Here is a 16,676-nt window from a genome sequence, read left to right on the forward strand (position 1 = left end):
ACTAGGCAGTGCGCCATCGACAATAAGACGCGCGCGCTGACCATTGAATGGTTTTTTAGCTCTTATTTCGGCCAGCACATTATTTTGGAAACAATCGAAAAGTTATAATACTTCCCATATAACAATTTTGTTGAAATTTGGTCAGCTTACGTAAACACTTATGTTCTACTGAACCTAATTTAGTTTGAGCAATTTCAATGCTCAGAATTTGAGTTATCAACGAATTTATACCTATTTTGTCATTTTTAGACCTCTTAGTCAAGGCCAATCTCTCCCAACTAAATTAGGTTCGGTAGTTAAGTATGATTGGAAGGTTCTGACAAATTTTCAGCATGATTCATGTTTAGAAACCGAAGATATGACAGAATAATACGACAAAAATCAACAAATTTCGTCAAATTACGCGACTTTTACACCTAATGTTGCTCCAAAAGCCGCGCACCATCAAATATGGCACCTAGGCGAAACTCACTGATCATTCCAAAAAGGTATGATAAATTTGGTACTGTGAAAATTCTCACAGTCTCTAGAAAACGATGGTACAAAAATTTTGAAAATCCGAGCAAGTTTATTTTTATCGTGCACCGCCTATCGATACGCTAGGGACCCCAGATACACCTTCCTAGACGTATTTTTGACCGTAGAATCGATTAAAAGTGGTTTAAAGATGATTGGACTGACTTTTTGGGGGTAAAATTGCAAAAAAGTGGTAAAAATTTGACTTTTTTTGCTTGAAGTTTGAATAATTTTTTGCAGTTGTATTAAATCAACCCAAAAATAGTCACATCGTGTTTGCCTACATTTTTCCTTTCCGAGAAGTACCCACTTCATATACTTTATCGAAGTTTGAATATTGTCACTCCGCAAGCGTTTTTGCCAAATTTTCGACGCGCACTACGCGCAAAAGCATTTAGTTGTTATCAATTGGCACCCGCGCGTTCATCATAAATTTCAAACAGCTATAACTCAGCGAGATTATGTCCGTTCTAGCTCATATTTTCACACTAAATAGAAAATAATGTGATCTTATTGCTGACAAAATATGAATATAATTAATCTATTTGCCTTAGAGTAATAGACTGTCAAAGTTTAAAACGCGCATTGGTATAGCACGTGACTAATAAGGCCAAATTTATACTTCTTAACATATTATCGATCCTTAGACATCATACTATTGTGTCCAATTAGCGGTTAGGTCTCTAAAATTGTAGCAGAAAACACGTCTTTTTGCCCGTAAGAGCTTCTACTATTACCAGCTTACCTGGGGACCCCAGGCTATTGTGTTCATAAATAAAGATTCGACGGAATGACAGGTAGAGCTGCAGAGCGCCGCCCAATAATAATTAGGATGATGATTAACCTAAATCACTGTCTCTATGCTGATGCACTCGACTGTGACGCGACGCGACTTATTAATTGAACACGTTTTCTAGAAGTAGATGCAGCCCTGCAGATGGACTATTCTGTATTCAAACCCCTAGGAGTAGGACTAACTGATAACATTAACTCTAACCTAATCCTAACCATATTGCATATGGCTATGCTGAAAGTGAAACCCCAACCCTAACGGGAAATAAAACCAACTTTAATTTCCATGTCACGTAAGCAGTGAGTCCCAATCTGCGTTAAAAAATACATCCATTCAAGTCAGTTTTGACTGTCGGGGGGCCCTTGACCTTATCTCCAATCTCGAGGTACCATTTTAATGTGATTTAGCACATGACACCCGTTACCTGAGGACCCCAGGCTATTATGTTCATTAACATAACAATATAGATTTGGCGGAATGACAGGCTGAGCGCGGCCCAGTAAGACACCCGGAGTAATTAACTGGGTATACTTATAGGAACCTGGGCCGGGACACTGTGGCGGAAATCACGAGGGCCAGGGCGATCACAATCACATGACAGTGACAGACTGACACAAGGGCTATACTAAGTCGTTTCTCAGAGCAATGAAAAAAGAGACTATAAGGCTTATTATATTTTACTAAATTATAAGTAGGGGACGTGCACGATCAAAATAAACTTGCTCGGATCAAAATTTGTGTACCATCGTTTTCTAGAGACTGTGAGAATTTTCACAGTACCAAATTTGTCATACTTTTTTGGAATGATCATTGAGTTTCGTCTAAATGCCATATTTGATGGTGCGCGGCTTTTGGAGCAAAATTAGGTGTTAAAGTCGTGTAATTTGACAAAATTCGTTGATTTTTGTCGTGTTATTCTGCTATATCTTCTGTCTTCGGTTCCTAAACATGAATCATGTTACTGGGCCGCGCTCAGCCTGTCATTCCGCCAAATCTATATTGTTAATGAACATAATAGCCTGGGGTCCTCAGGTAAGAATCATGCTGAAAATTTGTCATAATCTTCCAATCATACTTAACTACCGAACCTAAATTAATTGGGAGAGATTGGTCTTGATTTTAAGAGGTCTAAAAATGTTTGATACACGATGTCAATCTTTCACAGCTCGGCCAGGCCTGCAATGGTGCATTTTGCCGATTTAACAAAGATCGGTTGCGAGAGGTGCATTACATTATTGATTATTGGATGCGCGCGCGGCGCAGCGCAGTACTACCTGGGGATCCCGTGTGACTGAGCCGCGCCGCTGGCCGCGCATCAAAGCAAATAACGTTTGCGTTTGATCTCTGATCTTACCTGGGGACCTCAGGCTATCATGTTAATAAACATAGAGATTAGGCGGAATGACAGGCTGAGCGCGGCCCAGTAACGTACTCTGATCTCGCGTTGCAACCTTAACGGGTGACACCTTCATATAGCCATGTGTATACGCGTACTGCGTGACGCGCTACTGCAAGCGATAAGGCTCTGGTTAGAGCAAGGTGATACCGGCTAAATAGTTGTATCGTCGTAATATTTGGACGTAAAATATTCACTATTTGGACCGTCGACAAGTCCAACTCGGCGCGCGTTTTAAAAATTAGAGTTTTAGTGTGATTAATTATAAAATACTATTGTCACGAGACCTTCTATTCAGCAAGTATTCCACTTTCGTAATTGAAACAATGCAAAAGCAAAAAGTATGAACCCACTCAGTAAACCCGCATAAGCCTACAACAAAATTATCAAGATCATTAAGATCAAAAATACGTCGTGTCTGTAAACCAAAAGTGTACTGTGAAATAGTATCAGAGATAGTTGGAGATACAGTACATGATTCCCAAGCGCAGCGATCAAACTTCCTACAAAGCATTGCTGATCATCCGTGAGTAGCAATCATGGTGGGCCTAAAATACAATCTTTCTTTTACTTGTGGGTACAAAACCATCAATTGAACCACTTACCGATGGCTGATTTCTAAATAAATTAGTTATTTGGCTACTATACCTCAGATCATAGTTTTGTGAACACCATAGCTAAGTCAAAAGTAACCAGTCTATAACTCTTACTTCATAATTTATCAGTGCAAATATTAAATACATGGTCAAACACATAGTTTTCACTCTTATCTTCTAAGATGCTTTAGTACAGTGGCGTAACGAAGGGCCCCGCTGACACTGCTGTGCCATCTGAGGGGGGCGCAAAATTGGTGTTTGAATATGGGACAATTTTGATAAACTTAACTGAGGTACTAGCAAAACTGCGCGTTTTGCTCTAGAAACAAACTTTTTTAGAGATTTTACTGGCGTATCTTAAATCACCTACTTTGTTCAATTTTAGAGAGGGGCACCAAAAGGGGAGGGGGCGCCAACAGGGGGGCGCATTTTCGGCGGGGGCGTGCCAACAGGCAACGTTACGCCACTGCTTTAGTAATTGGTTTTTTCCTAAAAATTGATGGAAGCATCACAACAATCTTTTTGAGTAAGTGGTAAGTTAAGTGGCCAGTCATTGTCCAGTTTTCTATGTATTCTTCAAGCCTTCTTGTTCAGAGACCTTGAGTATCCAGAACTTTTTACCATGTTGGATAATTTGCAGAACCAAAGTTATTCAAGGGTTACAAAGTGTAGCATTGAAAGTAGAATTGATTACATGTTAATATATTAATAATTTTTGATCTTAGCCAGCAAGAAATGCATTCAGTTTTATGCTTCTATGATCCTTTGTCAGATGTGGTTTATCTTTTTATGAAAAGTGAAGAATTTACAGGAATATAAGATAAACTTCTGTTTCATTGAAATTTTCTTTTCAAAAATTCGAAACACAACTAAACTGATTAGGTTTTCCATAAAATATATGCTAAACAAAACAAAAGTAATGCGCATGTTGTGGTAGTCTGCACATAAATAACGCTATAGGTTCCATGGACTTTGCACATGCTTGTTGGTTAATGGGTTACGAGTTTTCAACATACACTGCAGCAATGATAACATTTATCTTTTCAAATTAATTACAAAAACTTTGAGGCCTTAATCAAAAAATCTAAAAAAACAGCCACAAGAGTAAAACCTACAAACATGCAAACTTTTCAAGGCCAATTGTAGCCTGAAAGTGGCACATAAAATGTTTCACTTTAGACAAAACAGTTGTCCTCATTTCAATTATCAATATAGATAATCACGAAATAAAGATTATCACCAATATATAGATAATCACGAATTAATGTTTGATGAATCAACTAAATTAGACACAAAGAAAAACAAATCCGTGGCAGCTTTTGTACAACGATTTGTTAAAACAAGACAAATTAATTAAGACTCCAAAATACATAGATGCTATGCAGATATTCTGTGCAGATATAAATAACAGATATCGACATAATAAATAAAAATTTTCAAACGATTAGGGTTATCCATGTCATTACAATTATTAAAATAGTCACAGTTTTAAAATTTGGTCCATGGCCAAAATTGTTTGGTTTTTGAGCAACCATTGTTGGTTCCACATTATTAGATTCTGGCTCTACAATGACTAGTTCTCTGTTGAGAGACACCTCTAAATCGTTCATTTTTGATTTAAGTCGTGACAGATGATGGTCGAACATGTTGGATGGGGTACTTTCAGTCGTTGGAATCCTGAAAATATTATCTCTCGATAAAAATTGATGCTGTGGTCATTGATACATTGAATAAATTGCACTAGATTGTAATACTATTTATCATAAACTGATCAGAAGAAATGAATCAATAACAAATTAATTTTTGTGTGTAATTTCTAATTCTTGCAATCTATTAGGGATGGATCCTTTAGAGCTGAATGAATATTTGAAGTCTCGAAGTTACTTGATTGGAAATGCCTTCACTTATGCAGATCTTGCATTGTTTAACTTAATTGACCAGAAAAGAAACCAATACAAGGAATTCAGCAATGTTATTAGGTGGCTTAATCACATAAAAGCAATCAGAAAGCCAATAAAGGTCTCCATCATGACGGGTTAGTGTGTTTAGGTAGACCCAAGGTTACGATTCCCTTACGTTGCAGAAATGATTTAAACGCTGATTTTGTCAGCGTTGATTTTATTGATGATTTCATTAAAGGATTAGCATTGATTGCATTTTGTCGATATTGGCAGATTTGTATTCCAAATTTACTGAATGAGACACAACTTCAGATCTCTTAAAAAGATCCCAAAGCGATAATTCTCATTATAATCCTCTTTGCAAAAAGGTTAGTTAAAATCTATAATCAATACAATTGTGAATCTGATTAACAAATGTTATCTGTTAAATGTAATTTGTTTGTAAAATCAAGTTGAGAATATCTTACCGGCTCCTGTCATATTCCCCAATCCCTGTCCCATTCCAACACCCCGCATTAGTTGTAGTCCTGGTTGCGGTAGCGTTGAAGCAAATCATTTCTGGATCAAACAGCTGATTTCCAGCAACAGTTGGAAGTTCCAATTTGGGGGTAACGGTGGTTGTGGGGGAGGGGAAGCTTCTGGTTAGTGGACGAGAAGAGTAGAACGGGGTAGGTGGGGTCGTCTTGGCTAATCTTCTTCTCCTTCCCTGAGACTGACAAATTAAGGGGTTAGAGGAGAGTTTATTTAATACGTAAGGTAAAAAGTGAAGGTAAATGTACCTATCTTGGTTTTATCAAGAGTACTGCCGATTCCACTTTCTTTTCCAACCACCAATCGCAAAGTATCAAATAAAGTAAAATATTTAATTGGATTGCAGTGATAAACATGTCGGCAAACTTACCCTATCTGCTATATTATATTCGTTGTTTACAGTTGAAATCCTATCTTTAAAATGGTATTCACACTGAAATAGATGGTTTTAGTTAATTACACTTTTACAATGATAGAAGAATGAGATATTTTGTTGTTGTTGCCCGGACGGTGCCGGTAGTTCTAATGACCAATTTAAAAAAATGTGTTTACTTAATAATATTGTATTTAAGGAACTGCACCCCTATTTAAGTGTTCGAAACGTCAGCTCTTGACTCAACGTATGAAAGGAATTTAAAAAAATCAATTTATATTTTTTTAAATCAATCTTGTGCTAGGCAGGGTGTTCTAACTTTCCGTTTCACAACTGATCTTGCTTGATAAGGGTATTTTAAACACTTACAACATCTGCATAGTGCAAATCTTCTAAAGCTTTTCCTACTAAATTGTTAAGCTTGTCTTTGAGTCTCAGGAATCTGTCCAGATGAATGTATTTTGTAATCCTCACTTGCACCTGAAAGTTTCATTCGAAATTTAGCTTCAATTAATGAGGCATTAAATATGAAGTAAGGAGCAACACACTGGTAGTGATGCACTCACAGGTCTACTCATAGTAACATTAATGTATTAAGGAATACTAATTGTCAATATACCATGCCAGTCATGTACAATGTACAGTCCCAACAATATTGTGGTACAACTTCACAGAAAAACACCCTCTCATCCTTTTTTCACAATTACTAAATAGTTAAATGTCAAACACAACAAATAGTCTCAATCTGAACCACAATCATCACGGGACAATACATCACGTGACATCACGGGACAATACATCACGTGACAGCACGTGACAGTAAACACTGACCTGGACATGAAGGTTAAACCACTGGTTGATGAGCCGTACGATTGGTTGGTATGGCTCCAGACACGAGGTCACCACTTCCGTACAGTAGTTGAAGCAGGTGGGGATCTTAACGGTATGGTCGGTGCAGGTCTTGCAGCTTATATTGGTCACTGTAAAGTATCAGGGTTAGACAACTAAAGGTTTTTATTGTTCGTTGTAAAACAACATGCAAATTTTGCAATTTAGTAAAACGTTTTATAGCTGAAAGACCAGGTAATAAGGTTAGTCGTAGCAGGCCACCCTTGTACACGCAGCAATGACTACCCAAACATACCAACTCAATAATCTTATCTTAATTCACTTTGGATCAACTTAAACTCCTTAGCAGGGGGAAGGGTGAAGGGGGGTCTACGTTATTTGTGATAACTGATATTAAACAGTACTTAGTAGCGACTAAAGCTGCTCAGTAAAATTAAACGTTATTCCCCCTCTGACTAGCCAGTGGTTGGCTCCAAATATCTTACTTCCTGAGCGAATGAGCTCTGTGATGCAATGAGGGGTGAACTGAGAGGAAAACACAACTGCGAATAGATCCTTTGCCACATTCCAGTTGGACTGTACCAGGTCGTGGGAAAATACCAGCTCCTGAATATTAGTGATCAGTCATTACAAGCGGCATTCTAATCGTTCCGTTCTTTGCCCGTATCTTCAATGGGCATAACAGCCGGTTTGGTGATATCGACGTATTTGTGATTTCTGGAGAAAGTCACTCAAAAGTGACGCAATCACTGTCATTATAATGCGCATAATTGAGTAAATATATCAATTAGCGACTTACACGGACAATTAAAAAGAGAAAAGAAATCATCATTCTAAAAATTCGAACCTGTAGAAAAGAGCTGATGGACGACTCCATATCTCTGACTATACCCCTTTTACAAAACGTGGGCATGCTTTCGACGTTGTAATAGATGTCGAGATAATCTAGAGTGGCTTGAGTGATTAGAGTTTCTCGTTTAGTACTGAGATTATCTAACAGTTTGTACTCCAGAGCAGTCTCCCGGAGAGAGGCAGACATGTAGGGCAGCTGCATACTCTGCATACCTGGCAAGTTATCAGGGTTACCACGGTTTCTATGGTTGTTACTTGTTATCATGGTTACTATGGTTACTTTGTTAGTATGAGTACTTATGTCTCTATATCTCTATATCGTCTCCACACTCACGGTAGAAGAGGTCGGATGTCAGGTCTCTCATCTGCATGAGATGCCCGAAGAAGAGAGTGTGCGCGTAGGTATTCGCATAGCCCTTCATGACCATCTCCACTGAGCGGGTACAACAGTGCGGGGATTCTCGGTACCTACAAATATCATCTGGAGGGAAAAACAGGTTTAACACGACGTGATAATTCACCATGTGGTATCTTAGATAGGGTAATATGCCGTAATAATTAATAAAGCCTAAAAACAATCGGAATCAAAGAACTAGGATATTAGAATCAAAGAGACGTTATCCTTCACAATAACACTCTTACATCTGCAGTGATCGATATCTAGACTTTACAAGCTTTGCACATTTAGGAGGATCTAACTTACTTTTCGGCCAGTCCGGTCGAAGCACTCGGTTAGGGATGAAGTGGTTCAAGATATTACACGTTTCTCCAGTACCTAAAAAGGCTTGTAACAAACTGATCAAAAACAAAAATGAATACATTTTCAAGATAAAATCATAGGTTAATCGAACCACTCATCAAGTTTATTATAAATTATATACAATAACTGTGTCGTTAATTGAGCTACAATATACATTTATTGGGTATTTCGAACAAGATTTCTATTGGGTGTATGATAACCAAGTAAAAGAAATAGAAAAGTTAAAGTGAAAGCAGCAAATTACTCACTATTCGCTAGAGAGGGGAGAGAAAAGCCAGTAAACAGTAGCAAGATTAAACGCATCGCCACCTTTTCATTGTTGCTTGTAACGGCTATCTTCTAACTGATGTTTTGTCGAATTTTTCTCTTCATTCTAACACTAAAGTAGTTAATTATGTAAAATATGTTAAAATATGTGAAATATGCTACGCAAGTTTTTTAAGGAATGCAAAATTATATAATTTAAATTATTTCTCTAATAAAATATGATGTGTACCTATAAAACACTAATGAAACATACGATAAGTGAACCTTTCCAGCCCTTTAAAACAACTAAATCTTTGGAAGTATCTAGAGTGAGCTTTGCTACAGTTCAGCTCTTCGTTTTTAGCTGCATGGATAGCCACAACGATTCTTTACAAGATGTACACTTCAAAATATCACGGGTGTGAATGTCGTGCCGACCACACCTACAAATAGTGGCGAGTGTTTTTTAATTTTTTAAATGCGCGTGGTTACCTGCTACTGGTTACCTGTTCGCGTTCAAGGGGTGCTAATCATAACGCATAACATAAATGTTAATGATTTTAGAAATGAGAGGGGTATTTTCAAACAATTTCATAACGTTGAATAAGTGTTAATTTTATAGTATAGTATCCTGTTGAAGTATAGTATAGTATATACATTATAAATTATACAGATTGAGTTTGTTAACACATCGTATGAATGTACGCTTAGTCAAGTTTAATTAGTTGGCCTGTATTCAGGGGTACAATTAAAATAAAGAGAAAATGTTAAGAATTCGGTTAAAGCTTGACTAAAGCTTGACTGAAGAGTGAAGTTTCTTCCATAAATCCATTTTAACGTTCTGCAGAAATAAAATAACCGCAATTTGCGACTCCCGCTTAAAAACTGACTAATTGTCGGAAACCTGGCTCCGACAACTGTAATTGTTAAACTATGCCTAAAACATGAACCGCAACCTGAACTTCTAATTGTTGGTATTTAACCGTATTTTCTAATGGGCTGTGAAGGCGCCAGTACAAATATTTTAAACGTATCCAAGTATTGTTAAACGCGGAAACAGCAAGAAACGAGTGAACTAAAACCAATGTAGGAATATAGTGATAATGACCACAGTCCCCTACGAAGAAGAATGTAGGAATATTTGAAGCACTAAATGAAAAAAAGGACCTCCCAATGGCCAGTAGTCTGTGTGAAGAGTGAAAACTTACAAATTCTAGTGCCGAAAAAAATGTTTCAGATTTCTTGTGGTCTTTCATTGGTTGAGTTTTTAACAAAATCAAGATAAATAGTCGTGATTTCACTTTCGATTTTTAATATTTACACCGCGAAATCCTCAACCTTGTAACCGCAAATAAGTTTTGTTACCACATTATGATTTGGTTACAACTGTAACGAAAGATTTCAGGGCGGAAGTATGTTCGATGTTCGGTCAAAACGTGCAGAATTATGCTAAAACCATTCGATAAAATGGATTAAAAAAGTGGATTTTCATTTATAATAAATTATAAGTTTGTGCAAGGTTGTTACAAAAAAGATTTAAACCTTACTTGAAATAAAGTAGATTGGAAGTAATTTTGAAAACAACTGATTCTGACTAAGCAGGATTACCAAAACACAGTCCGCACATACTGGTGTATACTTAACAGTACCACGCAGCGGCAGGGAGTAGAGAGGAAATGAAACCTATTCTGCCTTGATACAGACCAGCGAATACTGATAATCAGTAATTATTGTTGACGCTAAATATCAGCCAAATTGCCTTGTCTGAGGCAACAAGGAAAAGTAAATAGATCGAGCAATTTCAGCAATGTAACATCAACAATTGTTTGATTTGTGGTCTCGAAGAATACAATCTCGAGTAACGACCTGACGGTAGGTATGAATTCTGTTATTTCATGCCCGGTGATAAATCGAGGATAAATTACGTTAAAATGAAATCAAGGTAACATTATATATTTCATTGTAAATACAGTAGGAAGAAAAACACGTTCTACACCATTAGTCAGTGAACCATAACAAGGAATTTCAAAAACTCACTATTATAATTACCATGGAAACGCCTGTAATTGATTACTACATTTACAAAATAATTACTGAACATGTAGTCCGTGGTTAGCAGTGAAACCAGGCTGAAATTCAGTTACAGTGCCGAGAAATAGCATGAAAGTGGAAGTGATGGAACCAAGTATCATGGTTTATGGGTGGGAACATTCGGGAGATTGCGAACAGAGTTATCAAATGTCAAGTAAATAGTCCCCAGTCATGGGAACAAAATAGAGTCTTCTGATTGGTTGATTCTAGGTCACGTTACGTAATCGTCAGAGATCATTGGTCCACAGTTTGTTGACGATTTACCATCAACTCTAGTTATTTGATTATTGTAAATTATTGTAAACTCTGTGAGCCTACTCATCAATTGTCTGTAAACCAGACGAGACAAATCAATAAACATATTATTCAGTATTCACGCAACATATTTGAAATTGCTACATAAAAGTGCAAACAAACAGTTCCATCAGCCGGAAAAGAGAAGGAACATTCTCTCTTACAAGCATGCTACGTGACCGACAATACTTAACTTAAAGGAAATCGAATAATGCTAGTAGTAATGCTAGTAGTAGTAGAGGAGTATCATGCGGACAGGTAAGTAAGCCTGAAGATAATTGCGAGCTAACTCCGTGTGGTCTACCTTCACTATACCTTCAACAGTGAGATCAGCACATTAGTGGCTCTCTCTCTCTCTCTCTGGTTTGAGGAGAAAATTGTGATTTAATTCCAAGGGCGAGCCCTAATTATACGGGTTTGTGGTTAATCTCAGAATACAATCAGTAATTTTCTAGTACATTCTGAAGGAAGACGGTCTTATCTGTCATCTACTAGTACATACTACATGTTGAAACTAGACGGACTCAGAATATAATCAGTCACCTTTTAGTGCATGTTGAAACTAGACGGACTCAGAATATAATCAGTCGTCTACTAGCAGGCACGTAGCCAGGGGGGGGGGCTAGGGGGGCGGCAGCCCCCCCCCCCCCCGGAAAAAATCGAACCCCAGAAAAAAGATAAGCCCCCTAGTCCCCATGGTCGCCTGGTAACTGGGCTGTGTTTATGACTGCAGTCAGTCAAAGATTTGAACTGTGGATTAGTAAATATATGTCATTAAATCCAAGCAAACATTCTAGAAGACTTCTATAATTATAGTCAATAGTGTCCCCTAGACCGTAGGAAATGTAAAAATCTTAAGACGATGAGGGCCTGAGTAAGTCGTAAATTCTGATTGGAGAATGCAGATTGCTGTTGTGAAGTTACCAAATTTACGTGAGTACTTGATTCTTTTCAATCCCAGTTTATTGCTGTCCTACAAATTTCTTTAATGCCAAATGTCGTCTAAAACACCCTGTTTCGCAAAAAAATTCCGGGGGGCTGCGCCCCCCTAGCCCCCGCCAAGGGGCTCCGCCCCTGGACCCCGCTGGGGGCTGCGCCCCCAGACCCCTGCCACAGCTTGATTGGACGCGTCGGCTCGCTTCGCTCACCGACAGCCCCCATCAAAGAAAAATCCTGGCTACGTCCCTGTCTACTAGTACGTCATGTTGAAACTAGACGGACTCAGAATATAATCAGTCATCTACTAGTACATGTTGAAACTAGACGGACTCAGAATATAATCAGTCGTCTACTAGTACGTCATGTTGAAACTAGACGGACTCAGAATATAATCAGTCGTCTACTAGTACGTCATGTTGAAACTAGACGGACTCAGAATATAATCAGACATCTACTAGTAGTACTAGTACATGTTGAAAATAGACGGACTGAGAGTATAATCAATCATCTACTAGTACATGTTGAAACTAGACGGACTCAGAATATAATCAGTCATCTACTAGTACATGTTGAAAATAAACGACTCTGGACGGCTGGATTGATATAGAAGCTACTGACCTGAATGAAAATACTAAAATGTTTTGAAACGTGGCTTAGACAGCTGTCACAGGTGAAATTACTCCCAAAATTATTACTGGAAATATTTGCATAATCATTACTGGAAATATTTGCATACCAATTAGTTAATGAGCTCGATTTGAGACAGACTATTTCAGAAAACAAATAGTTTGCCGAGTAAAAAAAAAGAAGGGGAGATTAGGTTTGTAAAGCAAAAATCAAATTTGTGAGCTAAATCAAGACAGAACTTTTTAAACAGTCAAGCGTTTAAAAATGAAAAACTAACCGATCATCAAAATCTAGATGTAATGTTTAAACAAAACACTCAGAATTCCGTCGCTAAAAAACAAACTAAACAACATTCAAACACTCGGCAAACGCCGCATCGGGAAATGGCTACCAGTTAACAGTTCACCACAGAACAACATTACAAAATGACAGTAACTAAGTGAATGAGCACCGCCCTTGTGCTAACTCCAATCACTAATCACACCAATATTTCTCTCTCTCACACCAATATTGCTCTTCTCCCCTGCAGCGCAAATTGAACCAAGACAACACCCAACATGGTTACTGTTGAAATGTGGTGAGTTGACATGTTGATATCCGGGGTGCAATGTTGATTTCCGGGTCACGAGTTGGGGGGTGGGGACGCCAAAAGGAGGAGAGGGACGATAAAGGGAAGAGATGGACGGTAAGGGAGGTTAATTGTGAGAAAGCGGCTGATGGTGAGGCTGTGGTTTGCGGTTTGGTAAATGTTTTGTGAGTTCAACTGTCTGTACTGCGAGAGTTGGCGTATGAGAGTTGGTTATGGGAGTCGGAGATATTTTAATCGGTGCATATTGGCTTACGAGTATTTAAATGTATGCCGTTTAGTCCAGTACTTACGGGAATTCATTTCTGTAGGCCTGAGAAAATGCTGTGTGGCCAAAGAACAAGGTGCAGTCAACAATGCCTTACCCAGACGAGATGAGAATTGAAACTTTCAAACAAAACGCTATATTATGAACGTTGGCTGGAATAAAGCACTTGATAAAGTATTCTTGTTATGAAAACGATTAAACCTATGACAAATCATCCAGACGGCAATCACGCGCCTCATCATGACCCTGGGTTCAATCAGACCGTCTGGAGTTATCCTAGTTAAATCCCGCTACATCTCCCTACAAAAACAAAGTCATAACACGGTTCAAAGAGTAGAGTAGAGCACCGTAGACCAATGATTGGTCTACGGTAAAATTGGTCACCAATCCAGTAAATCACTGGTAAATAAATTATAAAATTTCGAACAAATGACACAACAACAAAAACTACAGTCTTAGCGTGAGACTGTGGGAATATTTCAAACGAAAGTGATAAAATTAGGAAAAAAATGCGGGTCGAGGTGCAGGTTAAAGAAGGTCTGTTAAGGATTACAGACAGTTCAGAGTATCAAGATACAGATTAATACTTTCCGGATGGCTCAACGTGGGAGAATGTGAGACGATATGGCGTGGAGAGAATAGACTGTAGTCTGACCCATAGGTACTTGTGCTAACTTCACTGTGGTGTAGGGGTTGAAGTAGACCGGGGTATGTGGTGTTCAGTCTCCAACCACCAACCACAACCCTCACAAAACCCACGTGATCAAACTTCCACCAATGACAAGCCCGCTAGGGAAGTATTTGTCATGACGGTGAAATCTTGTTAGGGTCGTTCTTCTGAGTCCATCTGTGATGTAATAAGAGGGTGGTAATGAGATTTTAGCCTAGGTTGGGCAGACGAGTTTAAAAGGTCAGTAAGAATAGCAGGACGTGGTGGGGGATAGGAACAATGTTGTGTTTCCCAGAGCAGACAGTTTGTGGCAAATTTAGCTGGACTTTTGGGGACTTACACTAATAATAACCGTGCTAATCAGTAGGTAACTGGGTTAGGGCAAGGTTTAGTACTAAGAAGAGCTGAGAGGTTGGGAGGAGGTTATACTTGATCATAACTAAGTTTTGTACTTTTATAAGGTAAAGTAATGAATTTGTTAGAGTTAACGCTATTTTGATAAATTGCAATTGTGTTGGAGTTTCAAGCTAACAATAGAGTTGACAAATGGTGACAGATCTAATGATAAATTAAGCCGTAAAAAGGGGAATTTTAGGACAAATGACTGCATCCTGTCTAATCTTTTGTGATGAATTTTTAACTAATTTTTCTACTAAAATCTTAAAACATTCTAGTCTCCATGATATTAGCACGGAGTCTGTGGTAATCACATTTAATTAGACGAAAAAAAAACAGAACATGAACAGAAATTCCATTCCGCATCAATTATCATTTTTGAAATTTCAACATAATATCTAATCTTGCAAAAAAAACTTGTGTGTGACCTGTGACAGGTAATAGTGATGTCAGAGGGTACAGCTAATGGATGAAGCTAGTAAATGAAGCTAGTAAAGGTCTTCACTTTTGTCGGAAGAAAGTTATTAATCCAACCCGGTGTTAATGAGGGTATATAAATCCCCGAGGACGTATTTACTTAACTATCCTGATAAATAATTCAGCCTATTTCCTGATCTATTTATCAGGAATGCACTGCTATTTTAGTGTTGAATGGTATCGACAGTGCGCAAGGTGGCCTATAAGAAGTTATTTGAAAAACTATCAGACACCTATATCGAATAACAATTCATAGAAAAATGATAAAACAAATTTGATAGTAATGCGACGAATGCTATAGATTGTTCTCTAAAAATGGATAGCATCCAACTTTTGGTCTCATACTGTATCTGAAATAACATCCTGCGATTTAAAATACTACAAACCAAAGATCACTCCTCCAATCTTGTATTGCTTAGGAATAACTACGCCCAAATATATACCACCGCCCTCAATGCTGGACTATTTCAGCATACTTCTCCTTTAGTTTCAGACCTTACCTACCGGTGCATTCCAGCGACGCCGCGACTGTTTTTAACATGATTGTAAAAGAGAAAATAAACAGCAAAATCAAGACAAAGCGAAATTCTGATCCTCAAGAACGATCTCGTTATTGATTCCCATGAACCGATCGGTAATGATATAACTAATTATATTATGCACTATAACCCACGACGAAATCAATCTTCAAATCTCGATTACAATGAACGCTAAATAATAATCAGTGAGACAACGTAATTATGGTAATTGCTTTTATTACCGTTCCGCTCCATATCCTCTTTTACTAGTATCCATGATTGGTTCGGGAAAGAAGAAATTAAGATCCAGGTCTATTATTCGTAGCAAAACTATAAAAGGTGTATCATAAGTAAAAATATGTTACTTTCATAGGTAAGCTTAGGAAGCACTAACGTTAATAAATAATCATTAAACTTAGCGCACTGATTATTATTGATTATTCAGTGTCCAGTGACAAGCGGTGAAAGTTTTACAAAGCTAAAAAATGCATGACAAACACATTAAGTAAAGCCAATGCACCCGGCTGCACTGCACCGTTATGGTAGATCAAAGGCTCTGTTTACTTTATTTCAGTAAAATTAGTAAACATGTCAATAAAAGCTGCCCGGCCCACATTGAAGGTAAACAATTATTTTGCTACCATTAACCAGCAGTAAAAGAGTTACTAACATCAAAGTGATCTCAACCAACTCCAAAACATTTGCTACAATCAACAAACTCTAAAAATGTTACCTCCTCAAAACTTTGTACCCTCTGAAAGGTTGACGCACTCTTCAAACCGCACTGTCATCTCAACAAACGCTCCATTGAACTAGTAATTAGGTACTATTACGGCTGTTTGCTGCCTTTTTACCTGGAAATCGATTTACCCTTGACAAATTATCAGTTGACCGGCAATCAAGGCGCACCCGGGCCTAACACAAATCATATTTGATCCTGTATCTGATCCTGTTACTGAGTTGAAAATCAGACGAGGTAGACTGTTCCGTTGTTACG

The 16,676-nt window shown here is 38.0% G+C and overlaps 1 protein-coding gene across 2 annotated transcripts; it reads right to left on the minus strand.

Moving 5' to 3' along the window:
• Window positions 1-3,789: 3,789 nt before the first annotated feature.
• Window positions 3,790-8,979, minus strand: LOC134821274 (uncharacterized). Of its 2 annotated transcripts, none has more exons than XM_063831989.1 (10): window positions 8,816-8,979; window positions 8,511-8,582; window positions 8,142-8,288; window positions 7,803-8,020; window positions 7,441-7,561; window positions 6,938-7,086; window positions 6,476-6,586; window positions 6,104-6,166; window positions 5,670-5,914; window positions 3,790-4,978 (listed from the first exon to the last, which is right to left on the minus strand). In XM_063831989.1, exons 1-10 carry the CDS (start codon window positions 8,868-8,870, stop codon window positions 4,738-4,740), a joined length of 1,422 nt encoding a protein of 473 aa, XP_063688059.1. In that variant the 5' UTR covers window positions 8,871-8,979; the 3' UTR covers window positions 3,790-4,737. The 2 variants fall into 2 exon arrangements, with proteins under 2 accessions (XP_063688059.1, XP_063688058.1); XM_063831988.1 differs by having other exon boundaries at window positions 3,963-4,978; window positions 8,511-8,591; window positions 8,816-8,960.
• Window positions 8,980-16,676: the final 7,697 nt, after the last annotated feature.

The sequence above is a fragment of the Bolinopsis microptera genome, chromosome 9, assembly GCF_026151205.1.
Source record: "Bolinopsis microptera isolate Bmic1 chromosome 9, MBARI_Bmic_1.0, whole genome shotgun sequence".
Lineage (NCBI taxonomy): Eukaryota > Metazoa > Ctenophora > Tentaculata > Lobata > Bolinopsidae > Bolinopsis > Bolinopsis microptera.

Coding starts and splice junctions, on each gene's coding strand:
- LOC134821274 (XM_063831988.1), bottom strand. CDS start 8,870: ATGCGTTTAATCTTGCTACTGTTTACTGGCTTTTCTCTCCCCTCTCTA. Junction 8,289..8,510: donor TCGACCGGACTGGCCGAAAA/GTAAGTTAGATC, acceptor TTTTCCCTCCAG/ATGATATTTGTAGGTACCGA. Junction 6,587..6,937: donor GGTTTAACCTTCATGTCCAG/GTCAGTGTTTAC, acceptor TGAAACTTTCAG/GTGCAAGTGAGGATTACAAA.